This window comes from Lupinus angustifolius, chromosome LG06 (genome assembly GCF_001865875.1).
Source record: "Lupinus angustifolius cultivar Tanjil chromosome LG06, LupAngTanjil_v1.0, whole genome shotgun sequence".
Taxonomy (NCBI): domain Eukaryota; kingdom Viridiplantae; phylum Streptophyta; class Magnoliopsida; order Fabales; family Fabaceae; genus Lupinus; species Lupinus angustifolius.
The window spans coordinates 32,674,183-32,692,284 of NC_032014.1; the positions used below are offsets into that span (position 1 = coordinate 32,674,183).

The window sequence follows — 18,102 nt, forward strand, 5'->3', positions numbered from 1 at the left end:
AGGAACACCATAGAAAGAACATTCAGTGTGTGGAAGAATAAATTTGTAATTTTGTGCCACATGCTCAAATTTAAATATTTTATTGAGGTCCAAGTAGTTATTGCTACAATGGCAATACATAATTTTTTTAGGCAAAATAGCATCTCAGATCCTGAGTTTAACATTGTGGATGTCATGATGATGCTATACTAAATGTTGATGATGATGCTACCAACAATGATGGTGGTCTTGCTGAATACATGGATAATATATTTTCTGAGCACATGTGTCTTGTTTGAGATTCAATTAAGGATGACATTATTAAAACTTTTGTATGAAACTTATATTTGTGTATTGTTTCTTTTGTCAATTGTGTAATTTAAATTTAACAACTTCTATTTATTTATGTATTAGGTTGTTTTTAAGTATTGATATTGATTTTTATATTGCATTTTATTTTAATGTATATTTTTTATGCAATATTAAAAAAATAATAGTAAAAATATATATGATGATAAATATTAAAAAATGTATATTTAAATAGTGTAAAAAACAAACAAAATAATTATAACATAAACAAATAATCTCATATCCTTTTTTTGTAATTTACTATGTAAAAAATAAGTTTTCTACCTTACTCAAACAAAACAAATTAATTTATATTCACTTTTCAGCTAAGGTACCCAAACTATCATTGACAATTTGGGCAAAGCTCATGGGACCCGCTCGCCCGCACGTTTTGGGCGGGCAGGGCATGAAAATTGTGTCCATCCACCCTAAAATATCCGCACAACATGCCGTTTTTGTCCATGGGCGGGCCCTGTGGCATCAATAAACACTAAAATAAGAAATTTGATGGGTAAGTATGACAAAAGTAATTTATGTTATCACCACGTGAGTGCAACTAACAATTTTCCAAAATATAATATCTTACCAATTAAATGCATGTCTGGTTTATGCAAACAATATATTATGTTTTGTGTTTTTAATCTTACTATTACACTATATATCCATGTAATCTAAAATACTATGTCATGTTTAGTTTTTTTTTAATTTAGGGCGGCCCGCAAACTCGCCTACCAATGTTTAGGGCGAACAGGACCGCCCTAATTGCCAATACTAACCCAAACATAAACAAATAACATTAATATATTATAATCTTACAGTTTATAAGCTGAAACTATAATCTTAATCTATACCAAATGCACCTTCTATGGGAAGAGATAATAAATTTATATGGACCATGCCCAAAATTCTTCCCTCCTTGAATGCAAAGAAAGTAAAAGAGAATAGAAAATGCTTTACAATGTCAAAATACGTTTCACTTATTGTTTTCTTACACAAACTACATATCTCTTTCTCCTCCATCTCTTTCTCACAAGTCTCTCTTCTCTTCTCTTATCACTCATATAAAATTAAATGTACCATTATTAATATTTTATTAAATTTTATAAATTATACTTTTTAAAAAGTTAGTTTATATATCCATATATCTTTTATTTATAAAGTCAATATTAATTTGTAACATGTGAAGATAGTAAAATATCTGGAGAATAATAAATTCGAGGTCAATTTTATTAAACTAATTCAAATAGCATTAATTAAGTGACTTATATATGATGATGCTATTTGCTTGATCCGTTTTTCTGATCCCATTACTGAATACTGAATACAACAAAACCCGAAACAGAATCTGAACTTGTTGAACAAAATTTCAAAATTCTCACAAATTCAAAACAGAAACAATGGACGCTCCGCAAGGTGGATCCGGATCCGAAAGAGACAAATCCAACACTTCCTCTTCTCCGATCTCCGTCGTAACCGCTTTCTGGAAAGGTATCAATATTCTCATTACTATTCCATTTCAATGTTTCATTCACCTCTATCGCTAACTAACCCTAACCGTTTCCATCAAAACACTTTGATTCTTCTACTTTTTTCAGATTTTGAATTGGAGAAGGAGAAATCCATTTTGGATGAACAAGGACTTCGTATTGCAGAAAACCAGGAAAATAGTCAGAAAAATAGGCGTAAGCTTGCGGAGAATACTAGAGGTATGTTTGATTTTGAATTGGTCACTGTTTCTAACAATTAAGCTACAAAAACACATAGGTAGCTTTTGCCATGAGGATAGAATAATCAGGATGGAATTGTTCTGTTATGTTCTCTTTGGTTTCACTATTTAATCTTATGCCTTTTATGTTGTATTTGTAAATTAGAGCAATGTGGAGAATAAAACTGACACGCCTGTTTCTAACACATTTACCAAAACACTACCCTAGAGGTTACAATCATTTTAGTGTAGAAATTTGGAACCAGGGTATTTAGAGTGTGTTTGGGTTAGATGTCAAAAATAGATTGTTTTTATAATCAATTATATATAAATTCAGTTTCATACTTCATGTTTGAATATGTTTTGTAAAGTGATTTTAAGATAATCTGATTAGTTTTGATTGTGTAAAAAAACATTTTTATATTTATAATATTTGTTTGGTAGGTAATTATGCAAGGGTGAAATAGGAAAAAAATGATGGTTTCAAAATAATCAACTTGACACTTTTCTCTCAATAACATTTGCCCTCTACAAATCATTTTTTTATATATTCAGTTAGGTTTGTCAAACATGTAAGATAAACCCAAAACAACTTTTATTATAAAAAGCCGCCTGGGAAAATACTTCCAAAATGCGCTCTTAGTCCCCCCCCCCTGCCCCTTCTGTTCTATTTATTGTTTGGGGTACTGAATGAATTTGTCTGAGGAATCATAAATTGTGCTGCTTTCAGACTTCAAGAAAGCTTCACCTGAGGATAAGTTAAGTTTGTTTAACTCCTTGCTTAAGGGCTACCAGGAAGAGGTTGATAATCTTACTAAGAGAGCGAAATTTGGAGAAAATGCTTTTCTCAACATCTATCAAAAGCTATATGAAGCTCCAGATCCTTATCCTGCCCTTGCATCGATTGCTGTGAGTTCCATCATTTCACTTACATGCCCCATGCTTTTCGGTTCCATTTTTGTGTGTACACAATAGATTTCTTGTGATATTATTGGACTTATTACATTTACTTGCATGAGATGGTTAAGAATGCATGGTTCCATCCATTGATGTAAATGATTGTTCTTTCTTTCAATTCCACTGGTTTTCTCCTACTTTAAAAATCAAAATAGTCCCTGTTTGTTCATTACAAAGGTTTTGGTAAAAAGGAGACCAAAATTCATTGACAGTATGCAATTTATGCCATTTTTCAGTACTCTTATTTGGATTAAATAATAGAAAACACTTGAATTTTAAGGATTCTTGCTTTTCGTCAAATCTACTTGGGGACAGGATTGTACTTGTAGTATCTATTTAGTGTTCTGCCCAAAATATTTTTAAGGGTGTATCCACCTTTTAAATTGCAGATAGATTGGCAGCCCTGCTGCATTCTTAGTATGTATGATTATAGACACCAGTTTAAGTTTCCATCATTGACTTGTCAATAGTTGTAAGAGTTTCCACGTTTCCTGATTGCTAAGTTGTATGGACGAAACTTGTGTCCATTGGTGCATACACACACATATGCACACACACACACACCTATTTCTGCATGTATGGGAAGCTAATCAAGCTATGCACATGTATGCATGTGTTTGTTTATTTTCTCATATATTTTCTTTGTATAGGAGCAAGATCTCAAGTTATCCGAGCTAGAATCTGAGAACCGTAAAATGAAAGTTGAACTTGAGGAATTCAGGACAGAGGCAACTCACTTAAAGAATCAGCAGGCCACAATACGAAGACTCGAAGAGAGAAATCGACAATTAGAGCAACAGGTTTTTAATGCTTATGATATTATCATACTGTGTATAACACAATGTCACAGTCTTTCAATTCTAGAGGAAAATTCTCACTGGTGCCTTTGCATTTTGCTTCTTATTTTTGGTTTATTATGCATAGGTGTATTTGAGTGTACTATAATTATCTGTTTATAATCCTAATATCCTTTACCATTGTATCCCTTCCAATTTAATTTTATAATAGTTTATAAGAATGAATAAAATGTAGGCATAGTTACAAGCACGGTTAGGTTGCTTTACATGTGTACTTTGTCTAATACTATCTACTATCTCAGTCTACTCTTATGTATATTTTTGGTATTAAACACCAACAATGTTATCAAATGGTGACCATGGTGTGGCAAAGTTTCTGAAATCTGCCATAAGACTGTCATGGCAAGACAGGTTTGCAATGGCTGCGCCATACCAATAACACTGTGACGGTTTGAAATGGCTGCGCCATACCAATAGCGGTATGAGTGAAATTTGGCAGTTTGAATGTGACAAACCTCTCATCCACCATCATATCCAGTTTATGGGTGTTACCCTTTAGATGGTAAAAGAGAGCTGTGTTAGTAAAGGAAATCTTGTCCTCTATATTTATGTTCTGTTCTTTTATTTGAAACCTGGACCTACACCTTTTCCACTCTACATATCATAACTACAAATCCACCACCCTTTTACAATATTTTAACATGCCTGCCATACATACACCATTTGCTGCACCGCTATCCACCATAATTCCATGGTATGTTTTTTGCTTACTGCCAGCCCCCACTGCCAATCTGCCATCTAGCACTTAAAAAAGTGGAGAGTAATAGGACAGTAGGACTTACCAGGGTGCTGATATTGCACATTTTGAGTACAAATTTTCTCATCAGTTGCCAATTTTTTAATTTAAATTACATGCATTTGCCAACGTTGCTATTTTTTTCACTTTAAATCACATGCATTTGCGAATAGTGCTTGTTTGTTTTATGCATATGTTTTTTTAATATACATACAACAGCTGGAGAATTTTTCCATTTAGTGATAAAGAATTTCATGAATTTTTCCATTTAGGGTGCTTGTTTGTTGGAAGAAAGGCTGTAACCATATACTTTCCCATGTTCATTAAATTAGCTTCTCAGTTTAGCTGAATTTCACCATCTCTACTATCATGTTGTTAAAGTAATAACAAGTTCTTGTCAATCATTGTATTCATATTTTCTTATCCTATGATGCATATGCGATATGACTAGAACTCTCTGGATCCCTTACATCTTTAAAATTCAATTGCAAATTAGACCTACCTATTTCATGGGTTTGAATTTGATGTTTGAAGTTATGTGAGTCAGATGGAAGAGAAAGTGAAAGAAATTGTGGAGATAAAGCAACGCAGTCTAGCAGAAGAGAATCAGAAAACACTGGAAGTTTTGAAAGAAAGGTAACTTCTTGTCTACTGTTGCAAATTAAGTATTTGTTTATGAGGCTTAGCACATGAGACCAGTGCATTTAGGTACAAGATTGTTTGTGTACACGGACTATAGAAAGAATGAAACGAGAAGCATGGGATTAACATACCATCTGATAAGAAGAAACAATGTGAGTACAAGCAACTGCCTGTACATGTGGTAGGGTGGTTGGATGAAAGAAACAGAATATGATAAAGACAAGGAGTATAATAAGGAAAGGTGGGGAGGGGGCGAGGTCAATCAAGGATTAATTAATTGTAGGATTGAATGGAACGTTACAGGTCTCTTGACTGACCCATATTATTCTGTTTTTAGCATCTTCATTACCTATCTGCTTGCTGTAAGTGAGGAAGAGTCTATGTTTGCAAATCTGTTTTGGAATTACTCCCACTCCTTCTATAATCAAATACTTGGGTCCCTAGCAGTTTGTCCGCCTTGCTCTGTTCTGTACTTTAGCTGAATCCTGCTATGCTATTGGAACGAACCTTCTCTGCCATGTCATTACTTACCTAGACTTGTGAGTTATGACCTCTTTATTGTATGCAGGGAACAAACACTGCAAGACCAGTTGCGGCATGCCAAAGATAGTGTTTCCAATATGCAGAAATTACATGAACTTGCACAAAACCAATTGTTTGAGCTCCGTGCCCAATCTGGTAATCAAACAGTTTTCATTTCAATTTTTTGTCATACACTTCTTAAATCCATGACATCAGTTGTTACAGTTCAGTAATCTGATCTGGCCAGTATGCCTTTCTTTATGCATATTGAAATCATGACTCACCTGATATATTTCAATACTGAAGAACACAATCTCTTATATTCTTGAAAATTTCAGATGAAGAGAGGGCTGCTAAGCAATCAGAGGTCAGTCTTCTGATGGATGAAGTTGAACGAGCACAGACAATGCTTCTTAGTTTGGAAAGAGAAAAGGTGTGCTTTACAAACTTTTATTTGATTTTGATATGTGGTTTTTGTAATCACGTGCCATGTTCTTTATTTTCAATTTCTTCAAGTTTTGCTACTTTATCTGTACTTGCTTCAGAATTTAGGAGGTGTTGTAGTCTTCTTGTTTTAGCTCTATTGAAGTGTAGGGGACATGAGATTGGTCAATAGGACATACAAGAAAAAATAAGATCATAACGAATGTTTTCGAAATGAAATTGGAGCAGGACCTATTTAGGACATGACAGAAACCTGACTTAAGGTGGTTTGGTCATGTGATGAGGAGACAAATGGAGTGTCTAGTGCGAAAAGTGGATGAAATGGAAGGTAGTCTGATAAAAAGGGCAGAGAAAGTCTTCGGAGAAAACTTTTAAGAAAAATGTTGATCGGCATATATTTTTTGAAAGTTTATTTTGTTTTTGATAGATCCTACTGGCACCAGTTGATCTATGTTGCCATCTCTTCTAGTGGAATAATGGATAAGGCTTGCGTGGTGTTGTTAAATTATTTTGCTTCATTTTTTGTGCTCTGTTAAGTTATAACAAGTTGATGCTTCTATTCTTTCCTATAAAAAGATTGTTGGTGTTGCAATCAGTTCATTACTATATACATATTAAACACAATAGGGAGTTCTCCTATGTGAAACTCAAGAAAAAGAAACCCAGATTTTTTTTTGAAAATAGGAGTTTGAAGCGACAAAGTATTGATGACCAGGAAGATGTTGTCTAAACTAAATCCCTCTTACGTATTCCTAGTAGAATTACTTTCATTTGCATAGTCAGTGGTTGACTGATCCATGTAACAACCCTACTTGTTGCTTGTTGGGATAAATCATATGCTTTATTTGTATTGATGACCTACCACATTATCCATACTGTTTTGCTCTCACGACAGTATTCTTACCATGTGTAGACAAAGAACAGGATTATAATATTGTATTTATCCAGAAAGGTTATTCTCAATGCATATAAATTGAATAGTGTATTTTTCCACTGTTTGATTGAATTATGTATTTGTATAGGTGTTTCATGGGTCTTTGTGATATAGGGATGCAGTTTTTAGTCCATAAAATCAGCACTTACAACATTCAGACAGATATACTATTTGTTCTAGTGACCCTTCTGTGTCTTTGACTCTATGCAGGGGGTTCTCCGATCTCAGTTACAAACAAATGAAGAGACTGGAACTAAGACAAGGTATGATGGTTCTCATCTTTCGATTTTTTGGATATATAATATTCTGTTTCCCAAAGTAATAGTTGAACACATTTACACATATTTCTTTTTCTAAAATAAACAAGATCTATTTTCTCACTTCCAAATTCTACCTGAAGAAATATTTTTGTGGCAAGTTAAAACAATATTTTTATTTTAAACCTTAATAAAATAATAGCCAATTCTAGCATCCCCTTTTATTTGAATTACATTTCTGTTCTGCATTTCTTTCAAATATCCTTTGGCCTTTTTTCTCCCAAACATGATAATGAAAAGCATCCCTGTTCAATTCATTAAAGATTTGATGGCTGAAGCATTTCCTTTTTCATCGAACAAATCAATTTAATTTGTTTCCACCACTTTCGTGTTTACTTGGAACCAAGAGAAGTAGCAACTGCTTCTTCCAAAATGTCTGAGTAAAGATGCATGTTACTGAGCAGTGAGCAGATTATTGCAAGTCTCCACATGCTCTGAGAAACACACCAGAAAGGATTATATGGATCCCCCAACTTATTAATCATTCCTTGGGTGAAGTATAGTCAGCTAAGATATGGATAAGTAGTCTCCAAAAGAAACATAGCATATCTTTTATGGTAAACTCGTCATACAGAGTTATTCAATGGCTCGGAGCTATGTGATTTTTTTATTTTCTATCTGTATATGGAGACCCACTCATCAATATTAGCCAAATCCTATTTTCCTTACATGCTTTTTATTTCTTTTAACTTGGACACAAGTCTTCAGATTTCTGTTGGTTCTTATTTTGCAGTGATACTTTAGACTCAAATACTGTGCTTGAGAATTTTTTAAATGCCAAAGAGAAGCTAATCTCTGAATTGAACATGGAGCTACACAATATTGAGACAACCTTATCAAATGAAAGAGAACAACACATAAATGAAGTCAAGAAACTAAATGCAATGCTCAATGAAAAGGTGATGTTTCAACAGGCAGAAATCTTTTAAGAACTTCCTCCGTGTGATATTTAAATACTTTATAAGTGATTGTAAATTATTGGAAGACTTTGATCCCATATATTTTGGGTTTTCAATTGGCCAAAATCATATCAGATGCTTTGTTCATGAACTATATTTTAAAAACTGTCCCTTTCACAAATATCTGAATTCATATTTTAGTTTGACATGAAGGATCTTCATGAACTTTTGCTTTTACGATGATGTGAATTTCTTTTCCTTTGCTTGAGCTATGAGTGTGCATGATAATGCTATTCCTTAGTTTTTTTTTGTTGCATGATCCTGATTTAGTTGCACTTCTTCTATCAGAAACAATTTTCTCATAGTATAAGCAGCTGAAAGCATGTCTGCTAAAAACAGAGTCCTGTATAATTATTTTCAATTACTGTGTTGAACATATGTGTCATGATCTGTATTTTATTCAACATCTTCACTAACTTTCTTTTACCTTATCTTAATATAGGAGGCTGCTCTTGAGGTGATGAAGAAAGAGCTTCAAGCAAGGCCAACAGAAAAAATGGTTGATGATCTGCGTAAGAAAGTGAAGATTTTGCAGGTAGTTTAACTGTTCTCTGTCTTATCTAATGGACATTTTGATTACCTCTCTTTTCGGGTATCACTGTTTATATAACTCCTTGTGAACTATGCATGCAGGCAGTGGGTTATAATTCAATTGAGGCTGAAGACTGGGAAGTGGCTACAAGTGGGGAGGAGATGAGCAAGATGGAGTCTCTTCTTCTTGATAAGAACCGCAAAGTTGAACATGAACTAACACAGTTGAAGGTACAAATGTGGTTTGCTTAGCAATGGGGCATGTAATTCCCCACCCCCATGAATAACTCTGTACAATAATAATAATGATAAAAGAAATAATTGACTCCTCCATTTATGTAGTGTAGCTTTCCAGAAGGTAAGGTCTGCTAGGAATTGTCTCACATATTTCCCATCTTTAAATATTGTCCATGTCGTTGAATCAATACTTATCTCATGTACTATCTTAAGACCATTCATCTAGATGTTCTACAGGCGTTATTGCTGTGCATTTTTAAGTATATGTTATTCAGATGTAGTTCTACCATTTTCAGGTCAAACTTTCAGAGAAAACATCCGTAATGGAAAAAGCAGAAAAGAAGATAACAGAACTTACAGCAAAGGTTAATGAACAACAAAAGTTGATACAGAAGTTGGAAGACGATATATCGAAGGTTTGGAACAATTACCACTAAAACCTTTATTACTATATCCACCACAAATAAAATATGGTCCTCTTTTGGTCATTTCTTTGTTATGCAATGGTAACGTTGTTTGCTTAGCGACCAAGAGGTCACAAGTTCAAATCCTGGAAACAATTTCTCCGCTTGTTGGTGTACATCTGCCCTCCCTATACCCCACTAGGTGGGAGCCTCGTGCATTGGACTGCCATTTTTTTAATGCACTTAGCCACCCCTTTTGATACAGGGCTATAGTTCCAATCCAAAAGATCGTAAAGGGACTTTCCTTGATGACTGGGATCTTTCAGAAGCTGCAGGTGGTGAGACATCTGAGGTAAATTCCTCTTTCCATGCTGCTATCCTTACTGCATATTACTAACTTCTAAGAATAATCCTCATTCCTCAGTACTAACCAAATATCATGCCTTCAATAATTGGCTAAATACTCATTAAATTGAATATTAAATTTTTTTAAATTGCTGCATTTGCATCAGCATACAGACCAAAGGCAAGCATCCTTAGACCAAGATCAAAGCTCAATGCTTAAAGTTATCTGTAATCAGAGAGATCGATTTAGGACACGCTTGCGAGAGACAGAAGAGGTATGTTTTTAATCAATATGTACTCATTCTTTCTATTCCTTTCTGTCTAACATTATTTAAGTCAACTTTTAGATTGTACATGTGACGGTGTTGACTTGGGTGAATTCTTCACTTTTAATAGGAAATAAGGGTGTTGAAGGAGAAGATTGGAGTGCTGACAGCGGAACTGGAGAAGACAAAAGCTGACAATGTTAAATTATACGGGAAGATTCGTTATGTCCAAGATTATAATAATGAGAAAGTGGTTTCTCGGGGTTCTAAAAAGGTTTTCAAAATTGTTCATTGTTTTGACATCATGCTCTTGACCTTTTCAAGTTCATATTTATTTATTTTTTATTTCTTTTACCCTGATTTTCATATTTGTTTCTGATTTGATGTTCAGTATGCAGATCTTGAAAGTGGTTTCACATCAGATGTTGAATCTAAATACAAGAAGATATACGAGGATGATATAAATCCTTTTGCTGCATTCTCGAAAAAGGTGGATCAGCTAGTCTACTCTAATGATGCACAGCATATATTTTTTAATTGGCATTTGCATTTTATGTTCGTATCTAGTGGTATGGCTTGACTACTCTAATATGAGTATTTGTGTTTTCAAACAAAAACCTCTATTTGTCCAAGATAATTAAAAAACATAAGATTTTTAAAGGAAATTCCTATCATTTTTAAGGTTGATAGATCATAGAACAACTTCTCAAATGTTTGTGTGAAATAACTTCTATTGATAATGAGGTTTTAGGTGTATTATATTATAGAGATTGCAAAATGGTATGTCTAATCATCAGGTAAAGGGAACATTTCCTGGCATTTCCTTCATAGAAAGTCTAAACTTCCATTTGTTAAATATGCATTTTACTTACTGTTAAACATAGTGATAGCTATTGAACACTGGCATTAGGGACTATCCTGATGTTTAGATATCTCTCTCATCCCCCACCTTACCAATAACAGGGAGGCAGGTGGTTGGGGGCATGAGGAGGAAAGATAAAGGGCTATTGGTTGGAAACATGAAAAAGTTATCTATAACTGAGTTTTATGTTTCCTAATCAATATTATTTAGTTCTAATCATTATGGAGGATTTAGATGTAAATGGTTAATCTATTGACATGATTAATTATAAGACATTATTGCGTCATTTGATCCATATAGTCAATTCTAGCTAATGGAAAGGGCTTGAGTTTTGTTATTTGATAAACTGATCAATCTTTTTTCATATAATTAGGAAAGGGATCAAAGATACAAGGAGCTGGGATTCAGGGACAGAATTACACTCAGCAGTGGACGTTTTCTCCTTGGTAACAAGTATGGTTCTGCCTTATTTCATATATTTATCAACTTTCCTCTTTTCCCCTCTTTAATGATTCATTAATCTGTTTGATATTGTAATTAATGGAAGAGGGAAACTATCTAAACTCTAAAGTATTCTAATACGTTGACTTGAGAGCTCACAATTCACCATTTAGTTGTTTCACCGATGGTGTTATATGAAAACATTTGCTTTTACAGTACCATAATCAAATATAGAATTAGGGCAATGTATAATAGCCGAGTTTAGGATATGGCACAAGTCTCTGCTTAAGGTTTACCATTGCAGCTAAATTACTAATGAGGGACTACCAACAGGAAATGAGCCAATCTTCATTGGCGTTTTGTTTAAACCTAAATGGAGGATACCCTCATAATTCAGGGTAAAGGAAGACCAAGAAAAACTGTGGGGAAAGTTTTAGAGATGGATGACTTTTTAGAAGATTTGGTTTTTGATAGAATATAACAACTTTGACCCTTGTAGCCGATTTCACCTAATGGGAAAAGCTTCAATAAGTGATCTTTTGTTGTGTTATCCCTTCCCTTCTTTCTTGCATATGTGGATTTGTGCATATTTGACAAGGAATGCTTTTGCAGGTATGCACGCACTTTTGCATTCTTTTATACCATTGGATTGCATATCTTGGTCTTCACTTGCCTCTATCGAATGTCTGCTCTGAGTTATCTTAGGTGAATATCTATCTAACTACGATTTCACTGTCAACTGCTATAGTTGGATTTAACTGACTCCTGCCCTTTTCTTCCTGCAGCAATGGCCCAGAGGAGTTCCTGATTGGAGAGAAAAACGTTGATTTACCACGTGCACCATAGTGGCTATGCACTCAATTTTCGGGGTCATTTTCTCCATTAGAACAGGGCACGTGGTGGGCTATATAACCTCTTTTCAGTGATCATTTTATAAATGGTACGAGAATACATTGTCAATGTTCAAATTAACAAAATTTGTTGTACATATACAAGAATTGTTTTACTTTATCACTGTTGCAATGAAATATAGTGGCGTTCAGAAAGATGACCGAGTGGTTCGAGGCATAGCATTGAAACTGATATGTAGGCTTTTTTGTTATATCTTAAGAATGAGAAAACACCGAAATCAATATCCCAGTCTTAATTAGTCATAGCAGGTACATTTCTGTTGTAACACTCCTTTGTGCCACTCCATATGTCATGAAATATGATTGACCAAAAAAATATTTAATAATTGCAATTTTAACTTAAATAAATTTTTTTCAACTAATCATATGTGATGATACATAGAGTGGGACAATAGATGTGTTCCCGTTATAGCAACATGTTTTGTAAAATAAAGGATAAACCCCTACATCATTCATGTGTCTCGTGTCAAATGCTTCACCGTTCTTATGAATTAGATGATCTGGTAAATTCTTAGACTTTTTGGAGATAGGGATGCCCTAGTTTTTTCATTTATCTTGTTTCCCATGAACGGTATGGAAGTGAAGCAATATAGTCTGTTACTTTTTTGGTATTATTAAGAATATATTATTACCTCATGGATAAGGAATTAATCCCTTTTGGGGTGTTTAATGATCTTTCTCAACAAATATTGTTCACATGTATCGAATTGAATCCCTTTGGCAATTAGCTATGGTATATCCTAAAAATTCTCTCAATGATCTTTTCTTTTTTTAAAAAGTTTTTGAATACCTTGCTTTGGTTCAACTAAAGAAAGGGTTATTTTTTTATGAAAAAATATTTGGTAATTTACTCTGGATTCTGGAAGCAACATTTCTTTAAGGAAAATTTACTGTATACATATATAAAAGTAAGATGCGTGGTTACTTTTCTACTGATTTGTGGATAGACCCTCTTCAGTTGGTTATGTCATTCATTTTTCTACTCTAACCACAACCAAACTTTAACTCCTTAATTGTAATGGATGATATTATAATGTTATATCACATTATTTTTTGTTGACAACATGAGAATATGGTAGAAGTACTTTTCCAAAGGAAAATTTATGAACAAAATTACTAGGAAAATCTTTGACATCTTAAAATTCATCAAGTCAAATTTTGCCGTGTGATTTTTCTAGGTGCAACCTCTTCAAAAAGAACAAAACATTGTTGTCCATATAAGACTTGAGTAATGAATTGGAGGACAACGGCATGATTCATGTTAACTTAAAGTTGAACAAACTAGGCTTCATTGTCCCCACTTTACATCCCATTTGAGAGAACATAAAGAAAAAAACTACACTTCTACAAGCTAATTAACATCACTTATCCAAAAGTACAAACTACAAACAATAATTATAATTGGAATGAAATTGAGAAGGATTACTTACTACCCACACATTTTTACATAATGATAGCACTACTTATAAACCAAGAACACCTTTTAGCACCTCAACTAGCTTATGATGAGAAGTTAGCTGAGGAAAATGACCATATGCATCTATAACCTTAGATGTAACTTTCCCTCCAATATTCTTCTCTATGTAAAGTGCTACACTGTTTGGAACCACAATGTCATGAGAGGTATGAATGATAGTGCATGGAGTTTCAACTTTCTCAAGTATATCTCTATAGTCACAATAGAACACAGTCTTAGCTAAGGATAATGCAACTTCAACTCCCATTCTTTTCAAACATTCTTGGAATTTTTTCACTGAAAGGGCATCATTTGGATCTACTACTAGTAAGGAAAAAGCAGAAACCCAGTTTTCATAGTTGGACTCTATGTTCATAATTAACTGCTCAATATCTGAGCTTGTAAAGCCTCCTTCATAGTCATCACTATTTATATACCTGCATGTTATGGCAATAGGTTAGAAGAAGGACTAATCATTGTTTTCTTTATACTAGATGTGAATGTAGACCACATGTCTCGTTTTATGTTCTCATCTGTATTTTCGTCTAATTAAAAAATGTTACTTAATTAAAAGAAAAATCATAAAAAAGAAACAAATTTTTTTATATTATTTGGGGAAATTTGATTGGTAGAAACAAAGAGACATAATTTTTTTGGGATTGGTAATAACATAAAAATATATTTAAAAAATGAAGGTAGAATCACATCATGATACAATTAAAACGATTAATGATACACTATCAGACCGAATAAAAGATAAACCTTACTCGGTCCAACCAGACCATGCTCACACCTAATAGTAATCATAAATATGCTCTACCAATATATCTTTTGACTTGTAGATGGAACTCTTGGCCAGCTAGGTGGTGGTTCAAATTTAGAAAGGAGCTAAGGTGCAAGCTTCCAAATTAGATTTTATCAAAGGTATGTACCCATATAACTTAAGTCAGCAAAGTGGGAGGAAAGTTAACTTTTGTCTTGTTTTAGTTGGTTATAGGGCTGTGTGGCCTCACTCTAAATTGACCCATCTCTTATTCTCTTCTTATTCCTTATGTATTTTGTGGATCAAAGAAGTAGTTTCAATGCTGAAAAGGATATTAACACAAGAAAACAAGAAATTTTGGATTCCTTCATCCAATCATGTTCACACCACATGCTTTTGGTTGATTTTTTATTCTATTCTTTTGGTAACTGATTGGTTCATTTTCATTGTTATTTAGGATATGATCTATTCTAATATTTTGCATTGTCAACATTTGCAAGTGGGTACATTATATTATGCCATGGATTGTGTTGATTAGTTATTGTCTTTTTTCCATTGCAACTATATCAGTGAGACAAATAATTTAAAGGAAGAGTGTAATATCTGCGCATTTTAATGTAAAAAATTATGCACAGTTAATACATCATCTACTATTTATTTGTATTATTTTTTTAAAGAATTAATAATTATTAAATATGAATCGTGAATATTATCTATATTTTATTAGAGTGTTATACATATAAAATGCTTAGCTATTCACTCCTAATACTAGGAACATGAAAAGAGCACAAAATAATACTATGCATCAGATTTGAATTTATATAAAAGATGAGTTAAACAAAAAGAGAGTTCCTGATTTTCATAAACTGACTCAAAGATATGAACTTAGCCATAAAGAAAATAACTTTTTGTCAACACTTAAGAGGAGGAGGAAGTTTTTCAATCAAATCAATTTATTCAAAAAAGAAATTAAGGAACTATATATCCAAGGAATATCAACAAACAAAGGATATAGGTTATTTTTCTTCCATAGTGTTTCTCATCTAACATAAGAGCCTAATCTCCACTTCTAGGGGCCTAAAAGTGACCCTCTTCTAATAGTATATACTAATGATCTAAGATATAAAACTCAATACCAAGGTTAAAAATATGATAAAAAAATGTATATATTGATAGTGTATGAGTTTGATATATTATTACTGTCTTATTAATCATTCATTTTTAATTATCATTGACTTTAGGAAAAATAATACAAATAAATGGTAGATGATACACTCTAAACTTCTGAATAAGAAAAACATGAAAGAAGTAAAACAAGAGTACCTAGGGGAAGCACCAAGGAGAATGAGTCTCTTAAAAAGATGAGGGCTTTTAATGGATGCTAAGCAACCAATCATACCAGACATAGAATGACCAACAAAGGTGACATCTTTAAGTTCCATCTGAACCAAAAGAGTGATCAAATCATCTGCAAAAGCTTCAAAGGATAAGTACTTCATTGGGTCATAGAGGCTCTTATCTTTCACAGCTCCAGAAAAAGACCAATCAAAAAGAACAACATGGTAGTTTTCAGCAAAGAAGGGTGTGATTTTGTCCCATATAGTTTGGTCTGTTCCATAACCATGAGCAAAAACTATAGTCTCAGTGCCATATCCTATGGTTTTGGCATTCATAGCAGTTAAAAGGGAGTTTTCTGGTAACATGTTTGGTTGGGTTGAATAAGGAAAAAGGAGATATAATAGGTGAGAGTTGATAGCTACTACTATTTAGAGCAAAATGTGTGGTTTTATTGGCTATCCATATTGTCCATATTTATAGCTATAGAGGTAACACTTTCCATCTTAACCAAAAAAGTTGATTTTTTTTTGTATTAGTAATTGTATTTCATCACTTTTTGGGTAAAGAATTAATCCATTTTGGAGGTTCATGGTTGTCCGTCTGAATAAGTATAGCTCCCAGAAATCGAATCTTTGACATTTTGATTTTTCTATGATTCAATGAGATCTTACACCACTAAATTAACATCTTGTTGGTAGTTGAGTTTATTTTCATTCTAGCTAATAGCTAAGGTTTTTAGATGAAAATAAGTTTAGTAATTAAGAAGTTGTTGTAACTAAAAAATGGTTTAATCATCACTCAAGAGTAAATAAATCACTTTTTAGCTAAAAGTGATTGGTTGTAATGAAAGAAGATTACATTATTGATTGATTTGAACCAAGTTTAAAGGTTCAAATCATAGTATTGTTACCTTATGAGAGATTTTATCTTATCACCACTCTTATGAGAGATAATCTCACAAATATGTTTATGTGATCCTTGTAAAAGACAACAACAACAACAAAATTAACAAAAAAATCAGTCTTAGGGAGTAACAAATGAGTATCCAAAAGTAATATTCTCACTAGAGATTGAATTACAGTAAAACAATTTAATTTATCCCAAAAAATAATTCTAATATAGTCAAAAGGGATGAGATTCATTTACTTAAAGATAAGTTTAAACACATCTTAGTCATCAATTCTAGAGAAATCTAATGGTTTGAATTAGTTAAATCATTAGATTTCCCTAGAGTTGATGCTAAAATGTAGAGTAAGTTTTTTAAATTTATTCTCAAACTAACTAGAAAATCATCACTATTATATATGAAAATATCTGCTGATTTTTATTAAAGTAAAAAAATGGGGCTGCTAAGTACTTTAGTCTGCTATCACTTATCTTGCAATGTGGCTATATTTTAGCCCTTCTCCATTATTTATTACCCAAAATGTGTATAAAATGACATATTCAGTCCTTTATTAAAGAAAAATACAGAGAATTTATTATCAATTTGTTTGATAGGTGGAATCATTTATTGGCTTTGACATTTTCCTAAAACTGTTGTATTGTATTGCTCATGAGGTCCACATTTTAGTAGGGTACATACCAAAACAATATCTTGTACATTTTGAATTTTTGTTCTTAGGAGTTCTCCAACATTAGACTATAAGTGTTGAATCTCTTAACTTATTACATGGCTTTCAATATATTTAATTTGTTTGAATCATGTGTTTTTTCTTCCACTAAACTTTTTATTAAAGAATGTAATAGTATCTCATATATTATATTCGTCAACTATAATAAAGTAAAAATAATAATAATAATAAAAATAAATTAAATTAAGAGTTTAAAATTTGTGCACAGACAGTGTACTGTCAACATATCATTCATTATTGATTTATATTATTTTTATTTTAGAGTCAATGATGGTTAACAAATCAATTGTGGATGATATGAGACAATAAATTTATGGTGAGTGTAAGAGTTAGAAAGATTTGAAAGGAAGAAAAGATAGAGGAAAAGGGGTCCATGTTTGTGTGAGAGAGAAAAGGCCCTATTTGTCGTTTTATGTTGATAGCGCCGTAACACTGAGTGGGAAGTGAATAACTCCAATGCCTACCTTTTTCTCTCATTATTATAACTATTCATTTTTTTGCTACCCCACCACTT

General features: G+C 32.9%; 2 protein-coding genes across 2 annotated transcripts; one reads left to right on the forward strand and one right to left on the reverse strand.

Annotated features, from left to right (window-relative positions):
* Positions 1,596-12,543, forward strand: LOC109351365 (protein CASP-like). The gene is made up of 19 exons (XM_019592848.1): positions 1,596-1,815; positions 1,923-2,033; positions 2,763-2,941; positions 3,640-3,789; positions 5,130-5,218; positions 5,793-5,902; positions 6,085-6,179; positions 7,335-7,387; positions 8,175-8,340; positions 8,843-8,935; positions 9,034-9,162; positions 9,465-9,584; positions 9,838-9,924; positions 10,085-10,192; positions 10,314-10,457; positions 10,575-10,673; positions 11,419-11,498; positions 12,099-12,191; positions 12,272-12,543. Exons 1-19 carry the CDS (start codon positions 1,725-1,727, stop codon positions 12,330-12,332), a joined length of 2,058 nt encoding a protein of 685 aa, XP_019448393.1. The 5' UTR covers positions 1,596-1,724; the 3' UTR covers positions 12,333-12,543.
* On the reverse strand, positions 13,803-16,404 carry LOC109351375 (strigolactone esterase D14). Its single transcript, XM_019592866.1, has 2 exons — positions 15,940-16,404; positions 13,803-14,290 (listed from the first exon to the last, which is right to left on the reverse strand). Exons 1-2 carry the CDS (start codon positions 16,317-16,319, stop codon positions 13,861-13,863), a joined length of 810 nt encoding a protein of 269 aa, XP_019448411.1. The 5' UTR covers positions 16,320-16,404; the 3' UTR covers positions 13,803-13,860.

What these genes read in the sequence shown, in the direction of transcription:
- LOC109351375 (XM_019592866.1), bottom strand. Translation starts at nt 16,319, where the DNA reads ATGTTACCAGAAAACTCCCTTTTAACTGCTATGAATGCCAAAACCATA. An exon ending in CTCCTTGGTGCTTCCCCTAG is followed by an intron (nt 14,291 to 15,939) that starts GTACTCTTGTTT and finishes CATAACATGCAG; the next exon opens with GTATATAAATAGTGATGACT.
- LOC109351365 (XM_019592848.1), top strand. Translation starts at nt 1,725, where the DNA reads ATGGACGCTCCGCAAGGTGGATCCGGATCCGAAAGAGACAAATCCAAC. An exon ending in CGTAACCGCTTTCTGGAAAG is followed by an intron (nt 1,816 to 1,922) that starts GTATCAATATTC and finishes TACTTTTTTCAG; the next exon opens with ATTTTGAATTGGAGAAGGAG. An exon ending in CTGCCCTTGCATCGATTGCT is followed by an intron (nt 2,942 to 3,639) that starts GTGAGTTCCATC and finishes TTCTTTGTATAG; the next exon opens with GAGCAAGATCTCAAGTTATC.